The sequence below is a fragment of the Plectrocnemia conspersa genome, unplaced genomic scaffold (assembly GCF_051122295.1).
Source record: "Plectrocnemia conspersa isolate PC_06_02 unplaced genomic scaffold, ASM5112229v1 ptg000012l, whole genome shotgun sequence".
Lineage (NCBI taxonomy): Eukaryota > Metazoa > Arthropoda > Insecta > Trichoptera > Polycentropodidae > Plectrocnemia > Plectrocnemia conspersa.
The window spans coordinates 10,196,523-10,207,130 of NW_028277176.1; the positions used below are offsets into that span (position 1 = coordinate 10,196,523).

General features: G+C 29.7%; 2 protein-coding genes across 2 annotated transcripts; one reads left to right on the top strand and one right to left on the bottom strand.

The window, feature by feature from the left end:
• The first annotated feature begins 1,246 nt into the window (after positions 1-1,246).
• LOC148228167 (endocuticle structural glycoprotein SgAbd-1-like) lies at positions 1,247-7,276 on the top strand. Its single transcript, XM_088200011.1, has 2 exons — positions 1,247-1,255; positions 6,953-7,276. Exons 1-2 carry the CDS (start codon positions 1,247-1,249, stop codon positions 7,274-7,276), a joined length of 333 nt encoding a protein of 110 aa, XP_088056137.1.
• LOC148228168 (larval cuticle protein 65Ag1-like) lies at positions 3,433-7,374 on the bottom strand. Its single transcript, XM_088200010.1, has 2 exons — positions 7,366-7,374; positions 3,433-3,756 (listed from the first exon to the last, which is right to left on the bottom strand). The coding sequence occupies exons 1-2, from the start codon at positions 7,372-7,374 to the stop codon at positions 3,433-3,435; spliced, it is 333 nt and encodes a 110-aa protein (XP_088056136.1).
• Between the last annotated feature and the right edge of the window lie 3,234 nt (positions 7,375-10,608).

Here is a 10,608-nt window from a genome sequence, read left to right on the forward strand (position 1 = left end):
AAATTCATTGTCAAAATATTAATTAAAAACCATTCATAAGTTTTTGGTTAAAGACAAAATCTTAAGCAAATGGAAATCGTGGTAATTCTACTGATACATCTACGATTGAAAAAAAGTGTTTTTTTTTTTTCAAAATCTAGTATCAAAAAACAAGTGAAATTGAAGCACAGTGGAAGATGCTCAGATGCTCTTTAATTCAATATGTGTTTCATGTCATAAGATACTCGATAACAGTTATAAACAATACACGCTGATTATAAAGGAAATGACGTGAATTTTTTTTAGAGACTACGTGACTCACCAGAAAAGTATATACTTTAAATGATTACAATTTACAATTGAAAATAAAATGCACCTTATCGCGCGAGTTATCGCATTGTATTATGTGATAAATCTCACACAATTGGAAAAACATTTATTTAGCCATATTTAATAGACATAGTGTCATGAGTTATTAACGAGCATTATATCTTTCTATTGACATAGAGAAAGAGCTAATTTATCGACAGTGAAAATACATTGCAAATAAAATAATCTACAGTTGTAGTATTTGTTCGATACATATTTAATAAAAATATTGGAGAATATTTACTCATGTGCGCAAATCTACATAAAAAACCACAGGAGAAGATAAATACAATAATGAATAAATTATAAAACATGAGATAGGTTGGGAGAAGTGTATTGATATTTATTTAAAATCTCTACAGCTTCAATCAAGAGTATTTACAATTTTGAGCGATGAAATGGGTAGTGAAATGTGATTACTATCTAGAGGAAAAGCACTAATGAGGCTTTATAAACTTCGTTGTGAGTTATTTGCTTTCTTTTAGGCACAAAATAATTTGGGACAAGATTGTACTGCATTACAAACATATTTTTTATGGTTGATAAATATCGCGTATCTGGCAGATATTTACACAAAGTGCAATAAAAATAATATTACAAGGAAAGAGTAGCAATTTTAAATAAAATTAATTTTTTTAAAGTGAATTTCTAATTTTGAAGTCATACAGTTAAACAGGATAATTTAGATTGCGAAGTGTTCCATCGCAGGAAAAGTTTACGAAGCCCTGCTAAAATAAATCTCTGGTTCTATATACGGATTCTTGACATACAGCGTTTTTAGTATTTATATATAAACATATTTAAATAAAAATATATATATATCATATAAATGTTATATTATACTTGTTCCTTATTTAAGCTATTTTACATATTTCTAAACAAATTGATATCTACATAGATGAAAACAGTTTACCCGATTCGAGATTTTTTTAATAATATAATTTCCAACCACGTTTACAAAGCAACATTGTGGAGTTTTTAATCAAATACACATGTAATTAAGGTTGTTATTTTACCAACCATTGTAGACTAATGAAAATAAATGCCAACTCGCCTCGAAATTAAGGCCTAATAATGGAAGAGAGAGCTCGGGACTAAGCAATTGCGTTGATAATTGTTAATATTTCAAGGACCACCTATTAGTCACTAGTAATTACCCATAATTACCGGAAAAAACTATCTATGTGTGAAAAAAAATCTCCAATAGACAATGCGTTCTACCCTGCGCATTAAACTATTGTTATTTTTACCTCTATGTTAACGATCGCCGAGGCGGCCATCTAAAAATTTTTTTAAGGCGTAAAAATAACAGAACCATAAAATATACATAATAAAAAAATATCAAAGGCAGTAAAATAAAAGCTTAATAGTAAAATAATAGCCAATTAGCAATATATACCTATAGAATTAATTAAAAATATTAAAAAATAAGATTGCAAGTGTACAAAAATCTTGAATGAGTTGGTGTAATATAAATCTAGAAATTAAAAACTCTAAAATATTCCAATCACTATAAATATAAATGAATAATTCACGAATAGTTGGACATTGATTCGAATAACGAATAGTTGAAAAGAGGGGCGAATATATTATCTCCACTCTACTTAACACGTTTTTAAGTGCGAAATAACGAAGGAATGCATCCTTTTGAATGAGCATATTATTTCGCATTAACAAAGAATCATATAATCTATCAGTAATCCGCCCGAACGCTAAAACTATTTTTTGATACCAAAATCAAGTAGCAAACTACATTTTAAAAACGCATAAATTCACACACAAAGCAGGTAGCAAAACCGATAAATGCTTGCACTAACTTTCGTGATGTAAAATACCTGCAAAAATAAAAAAATAATGGCGATCCAATTTTTAATTACATTAGAGTTCAAACCTTGAGCTCACAGCAAATCGACACAAACGAGTTTATATATTTAGGCCGATGACAATTAAGTCTAAGCAGCGTATCTACTTGAATCGTCTGACTTAATCCAACTGTTACTTTGCAATCACCATGAGATAACCTTAGCTTTGGGACGACTTTAAGAATTTACGACGCAAATTAGCGATATATTGTAGCTTCAATTATTTTATTTATAGTGATTATAACTAATGAAACACATGTTCTAAACATTGGTATCGAACACTATTATTTGTAAAAAATAATTTGCCTTTCACTTCCCTATATTCAGCTACGACTGCGATTTTCATAAAAATATGCAGCATTTTTTACGTCGTTTTCGTATAGCCTCGTTCAAGCACGTTCTTGTTTTCCGATCGTATAATGACGTCAGTCGAAGAGTCACTCACGTGTCGATAAATAAGATTTTATACTCGCTCTCTGCCTCTCAAATCGGGACAACCAAAAACAAACTTGATCATATAAAAGCTTACGCACAAAAATAGATATTAAAAAATCGATACCGTCAACGCCGACTATTACAGTAAATATCCTTATATTATATAATCTACGTTCTAACCTATGAAATGATGAGGAACGGACACGCACAAAAAAAGGATTATCGCGTTTGTTTCACATTTTATGCTCACGGCGATCATAAAACGCTATTTTGACGGTTTTGACAACATAGTATCGTCATGCGACACGCATCAAAAGCGTCTGTCCACTTATAAATTAGCTCAGTTATAATGTTCTTATCACTGTTTTTTAATCCTTAAAGCAACAATAAATAGCTTGTAATTTTGCCGATTTTCATTTGCATTTACTTGGTACCTTGAAGTGAATGCGATTTTTATGACAATATTATGACTTATATACGATCAATAAAATAGGAATTATCCTCTTTCTGGCTTTTTAATCAATCCTGGGTGATTTGTGTTAAGACTGAAATTGTTGTTTTTATCTAATAATACCATAATATAATACTCTAGCTGTTTCATCTTGGGTTGCATTAATCTGGCAACAATGGAATTTGTAAGTAGCTGCTTTTTTAATTTTCATTTTTGTCATTATAAAACAGCACTTCCTAAAATTAAAATTGCTACGAATTTATTTTAAGATGCTTTTATTTTTTAACATGTTTCTATCCTTTGGCTCATAACATTTCGGTAGTAGTTTAATTTTATTTAGGCAACGACGGATTTAGGTAAATGGTCTCCAGTGACATGGAATCCGTTGATGTCGGCAACGTATTGGGTGCGGAAGACTTGTCCATCGGGAGCGGTAAAAGTATATTCTCCTTCCTTGACGAGGACGTGGTCCTTGCCGTTAGCGGTAGGCGTCAGAGCTCCTTGCTCGCTGACTGATGTTCCATCGGCGCTCAAATACCTCAGAGTGAATTGACCTCTTTCATCATGCTTCTCAGTCCTCTCCAATACTGGGATGAACTTGACTTCATCTACAGGGGCGGCAGAGATGGCCACGAGCGCGCACAATGCGAAGACGATAGCCTGAAAAAATATTCAATAATAAATATATTTTTGATTTAAAATAATAATCTTCTACTTACGATTTTCATTTTGGTAGTTTTGGTAAGACGATCGTTCGCTAAAGATCGAAGAAGAATTGAGTGACAGTTGAAGGCAGCTAGTAGTATTTATATGAATCAATTTCGTAGAAAATACAATATTGCGAAACGATAATGATGCCACGTAATATTCCCATCATTAACGCTTAATTATATTTGCACACCCAATTCATTAATTGTGTTAATAGTACTGAGTTATATTTGTATACAATATGTTTTATTCGCCCAAAAATAAATTAATTTTCTGTTTACGTAAATTTATATTATTTTCATGAATTTTTAACAATAAAAGTATTTTAATAAATCAAATACACGCGAAACGTGATTCAATATAATAAGGCTTATGAAAAGTTTTTTTAACAGAAATACGTGATTGAGCCCCAAATTTCCTTTACAATAAATTTTATGTTTTAATTTTTTTACCAATAATTATTTTATTATAACATTTAAAAATAATTTAAACTTTTTTTTAATTTAATTATATCATTGCCATTTAACGTTGATTGTGTAATTAGCGAAGAGATAACAATATTTACTCAATAATACCTAATAGCACATTGTTGGCCTTGAAACGCAATAATAACATGACCGATACACATCTAATGCTTATTTAATTTGCACATGTGATATATTTATATTGTAAACAGTAGAACAAAAAAATATATTACCAATGAATTTACCAATACAAATATTTTATATTATAAAAAAAATAATTTTATGGTTGATAAACCTATGTTTTTACACACAACATACGACATTAAATCAATACAGTATGCATAAATAAAAAACGTATATGAATAGGAAAGCAATATATCCAATCTGTTGTTTTTTTATTAAAAATAGGTTAACCGTTAACTGTTATATTTGTTTTTACTCTCAGTCCATTGAATGTATATTTATCAAAATTTGCTTAAATTTATTTATTGCTGAATATAAATTATTCTAGTTTTTTAATAAATAAAAATCAGATTTACATCATAATAATAATAAGCAATATATATTATGTTTTCATGATGAAAGTTTTAATTATTGATGTTGACTAAATGTGTACACAAACGATCGCCCAATAATCAAAGCTTGCTTTGATAACTGATACTATGTTATTTCATCATTTTATTTTTTAACCAATCAGTATATGTATATACATATATTTCTGCTCAATCGTGTCATTAATTGTCTTCTAATGATTTTTTATTAGAAAATTTATATTTTAATATGAAATCATGTTGATTTGTAACTGGCAATTTGACTCAGAAAGACGAAGCTAATTTTCTCCGTGCAAATAACTTTCAAAGTACATAAAGATTTAAGTGTGCATGAGTTTACATATTCGCACAACGAAGACGTTTAATTTTCCAAGTTTTAGTAGTACCACAATGGGCCAACAAATGAGAAGTTTCACCAAGATATGCTAAAGTGGATGCATATACCCGGAACGCAAGAACGTGTAGTAGCAACGGTTCTCAACTTTTCACAACGACCTACCAGGGAACACATCGCATATTTGAGGGTCCCAAATCGCGACAAACACAAAATTTGCGAGCCGAATTTTCGTCATAACTATCATTAACTGTATGTAACTATACAATAATAACATATTTTCTCTCAAACGACGGCAATGCACTCATGAAATTTTGGATAAATGCGTTTATTTTTTAAATTAAATTATAAAGGTTTATTAATTAAGACACGATAGTTAAAATATAACTGTGAAATTTGTGCAATAAATGGATATTGTGGTGTAGATACACGATTTTTCGCTAGTCGTGTGATTTTGTTGTAAAATCTATGTTGTCTTAAATATGTAGCCCAACTCTTACAGATTAAAGGTGACTGTTAACTGAATGAGATCTTAGGATTAAAGTTAATATCTTAATCAAAAATAATACTTATTGGTAATGTATAAACAGATTGTAAATAAATAAATAAATAAATAATAAAAAAACCTGTCAGTTACATACGTTTTTGTAACACAATCTGTACTTCGATCATTTATATTTTAAATCACTATTATTACACAAAATATTACGTATACTTAAAACAAAGTTTTTGTTTTGAAGTATAAGAAAAAAGTTTTGTTTCGAAAACTTTTCTTTGAAAAGTTTAGAAGGTTAATCGTGGTATAATAAAAGTTTGAAAGTTGAGCAGTAAATTGCAAAGTTTATGCTTTTAATCGATTGTTCGTTTGTTGTATTACTTGTTGTTTTTAAGTTTAGCTCTAATAATTTAGATGAAAGTGGCGCAAAAACTCAAAGAGATTTTATTCTCAAAATAACAACCTTTTATAATAAAAAAATTGTAAAAATAAACGGAACGTTTAATAACAGTTATGGAATATCTTTTAAATAAAAATATTAATTTACCTAGAACACCATAGCTGAAAAGTCCAGTTTATTTTTTATATATATTATATTAAAAAAACTTCATAATACGGGAAATAATTTATTTATTTTTTTATTTACCGTTAGAACACATCGCAATAGTATAAAATAATATATTTTATTTTTATTATTTATCATACTATAGTCCAAAGTGTAGTAAAGCTTTTTAAAAGAAAATAGCATTTCTATTTTCTCTATAACGTTTAAAATGTAAATTCATCTTATGCAAAACAAACACGTTTCGTTAATTGCTTAAATTTCATATAAAAGCATGAAAACGAAAAACGTTATTATCATTAAATTGACTACCTCTAGGTACGAAGGAGAAACCACAGCAAAATGAAAATCGTAAGTAAACATTATATATATATATACATAATTGTTTTACAAATGCTAGTATAGATCGTGTTCTATACCATTACAGGAAAAGCCTATCATAAAGAAATAGAACGTTACATTGAAAAAATATATTATCATACAGTAATAAAAAATATATATAAATCCAAATTGTGCCAATTTTGAGCCATCAGCAGCAATCTCAACAGCCCTCTTCCAATCTTTCATTATTGTATGTGAAGGTATATTGTTGTCTCTAAGATGAATTCAATCTAGGATAAACAAACATATACCTTCAATTTTAAGAAATTTAAACATCTTTACGTTGTTTTCTATATTTAGTTTATGTATATAAAGACGATTTGGTTTTTAATTAATTTTTAATCTTTCTGTCCTCTTTAGGTATTTGTCTTTGCTTTGTGCGCCATCGCGGCTATCTCAGCTGCTCCTCTAGATGAGGTCAAGTTCATCCCCGTGTTGGAGAGGACTGAACACCATGACGAAAAAGGTCAATTCACCCTTCGCTACGTAAGCGCCGATGGAACAGTCGTCAGCGAATCTGGAGTTTTGAGGCCAAGCAGCGATGGCAAAAGCATCGTTTTAGTCAAGGAAGGAGAATACACATTCACAGCTCCCGATGGTCAGATCATCCGTACCAAATACGTAGCTGACCAAAATGGATTCGTCGCCACCGGAGACCATTTGCCGAAATCAGTGGTAGCATAAATGCGCCCAATGATGATACAAAAAAAATATTCAAAAGAACAATAAATATTTCCTAAAATAACTATGCTCTTTTAATCAAACCTTTTTACATACTTCATCAAATACATGTTTGATGTGTCTAACAATAAAAATATAATATGTATATTAGCTAAATAAAATTTGAGACTTAATTAAAAATTAGAAATTTCGAGGTACAACATATAATACACATAAGTGTAGATCATATAATATATTCGTGTACATTAAATAAAGTTTGCTTCTAAAAGCCACTACGGTAATAATATGCAAACGAGTGCTAGAGAACCTCTTTCAAAAACAGCAATAGCAAACCGAGGAGTTGTTAATTAAACCTTTGTGACGATAAATTTAAGCAAAACAAACTCATAAGTAATTAAGAAGCTAAAAATTCAATCTTCTTTATAAAATGCATACATAATATTATGTATTGTACATGTAAATATATGTCGAAAATCCAATTCTGACTAATAATAAATATATATAAAACTTTTAGATTTGGAAACCTTAAGCTATGTATTAAATAAAATGGAATAAAACAGAATGAATTTTTAAGTTAGACAATGGATTTCAAATGACGAAATAGTGTAATAATAAGTTTAAGGGATTTTTTACGTTATTTAGTTAATTATTAATGTACTATCTATTTATTTATTTACATATTAGAAATTTGCCTATTGTGAAAAATAGTTCATACTGTAAATTTATTATGTAAGAATTAATTTGGTAAAATTAAAATGGTATATATGTTTTTTTAGAGGTTTGTTTTTCGAATTGGCTAAACTTTTTCCAGCGACAACCAATTTTACAGCTGACAGATGATTGCTATTTCACCATGAACAGAATTACGCCAGAACAACGCTTGCAAATTGTGCAAATTTATTTCGAAAATCATTCGCGAAACTTACTGTGCGCTATGAACATTTTACGGTCAACATAAACATCCATCCGAGCAAGTAATTCAAATAACCATGGATCGTTTTCGCATCACGCCTACTCTAATTATTAATACGCATCCGCAGGGACGTCGTACAGTGCGCACCGAAGAAGTTGTTTCTGCTATGGAGCGTATTGAAGAAGACCTGAATGAGTCGTTTTTCCATCATGCACAGAAATTGCAGATGTGTCCATCCACTTTATGAAAGATTTTGTTAAAATATCTTGGTGCGTTTTACGTTCGGTAAATGAACTAAAAACTAGATTACTCTTGATCCTCATTTTCACCACAAAATTTTATTTAGCGATGAGGCTCATTTTTGGTTGAATAGCTACGTTAACAAGCAAAATTGCCGCATTTAGAGTAAAGAAAATATACAAGCCATTATTAGGACGCCATTACATTTACAAAAAGTAACTGTTTTGTGTGCTTTGTGAGCTGGTGGAATCATTGGTTAATATTTCTTCAAAAATTATGCCGGCCAGAACGCTACAGTCAATAGAGAGAGCTATAGATCCATGATTACTGACTTTTTTGTTCGCCATTTAAATGGCATTAATGTGGAAGAGCTTTAGTTTTAACAAAGTAGTTTTTTAAGACTACCTTGTATGTATTTGTCTTTAAGAGTTCAAAACGAAAGCAATCTCACATTTATTCCTTTGATTTCAAAATAATGTGTATTATAATTAACGCCATCCGTTCCAAAGTTTGTATGGTTGCAATTAAAGACCCTAAAGAATATATTGTTACCCCTCTCCATTATCTCATTACTCTTAATGATGCTGTCACACGTAGCACGTAATTGGGACAAATCAGTGTTATTGTTTTATTCCATTGTTATATGTATATTGTCTACGCCTTGGCGTTGAGTAAGGTTGTATTTGTGTACTCTTCCGTCTTTCGAACGATGTATTATATATATGTAAATATAACGTGTGAAAGCCGTAGAAGTTATATTTACATATATGTGCATATACTATACATACACAACTCGCGAATAAGTTCTGCGATATTGCAGCACCCCCATAAAATTAAGAAAAAAATACATATTAAAATGATTGGAAATTTGGAATTTACAACTTGTAAATATAATTAAAATAAATATGCATAAGTATTTGATACAAACAACAATAAAAATACGATGGTTGTGTGGTTATGGAATTAGAAATTCTTTGTTTTGCTTTTCTTGCTTACTGTTTGGCGGTAAATCTGTGATAGTAGTTTAAGAAATATAAGCAGACTAAAATAAAAAAGGGAACAATAACAAAATGCAAAATAACATATGTAATGTGTTTTTGTTATCATTTTTTGGACAAGTTAATATTTCTGAACAACTTAGTGAGAGCTATAGAATAGCAAAAAGCAAAAACAGAGATGTTCCATTAAGAATAATTGATTGTGTAAAGTTTTGCAGTAATTTCTAAACAGCGTTACCTAGATTTAATGAAAGTGATTCGTCATAAAATCCGAGAATTTTTAAGGGTAAGATCAATTTCATGGCAACCTTTGATCCTTCTTTGAAAAAACATTTAGATAGCAGTTCAGTGTATAAAGAAACATCAGAGACCAGCAAAACGAATAACAACAAAATATCAGGTTGTTCCATAAGTCTGCGTTTTTTAAAGTGCGGATTTAATGTTAAAGATTAAAACGTGAGATACTTTTACTGAATTTAATATTTTTCATCATTTTCTATAATTTTTCATCACATGGTAATCATTTTTTTATATCTGATTCAAAAAATAATATATTTTCAGAAGCATGTCATTTGTAAAAAAAAATGTTTTACTTAAAAACTGTTTCATGGATCTATTATAAATAGATGATAGTCCTTTAGAGCAATGACTGAAAAATACGGTAAAGGAATTCTCAAGAAAATTTATTACTTTTTTATCTATCGTCTTCTTTGACACATGAGGGCGACCGCTAAATTAACCTTCTTGAATTTATAAGAATAGACATTTTTATGATCTGAATCGATTTAAAACGAATTAGCTAAGCACACTATGTGTCTTTCCTAATTGTCTGCCAATAATCCAATTACTCATAATAAATTAAGCCCTTCACATCTCACAAAATGCATAACATTATCTTATTGGGGTATAATCCTGTTCTCAGGGTTGGAATTGAGGGTTGATTGGCATTTAACCACTGTTTTTTTAAAGATCTACTTCTTATCTTCAAAAATAAATATTTCTATTCTAGAATTATTATTTATTGGTTGCGCGAGGTATATCTCAGCCAATTTATGAGATAGGTACCTATATACTGCAAATTAACATCATTCCTAAAAAAATTAAATATCTGTGAACTAATGTAGGCGACACGTTAGGCTTTTATGCTAGTTTATGTATCGTTAATCTCAAACTTACTTTGATGG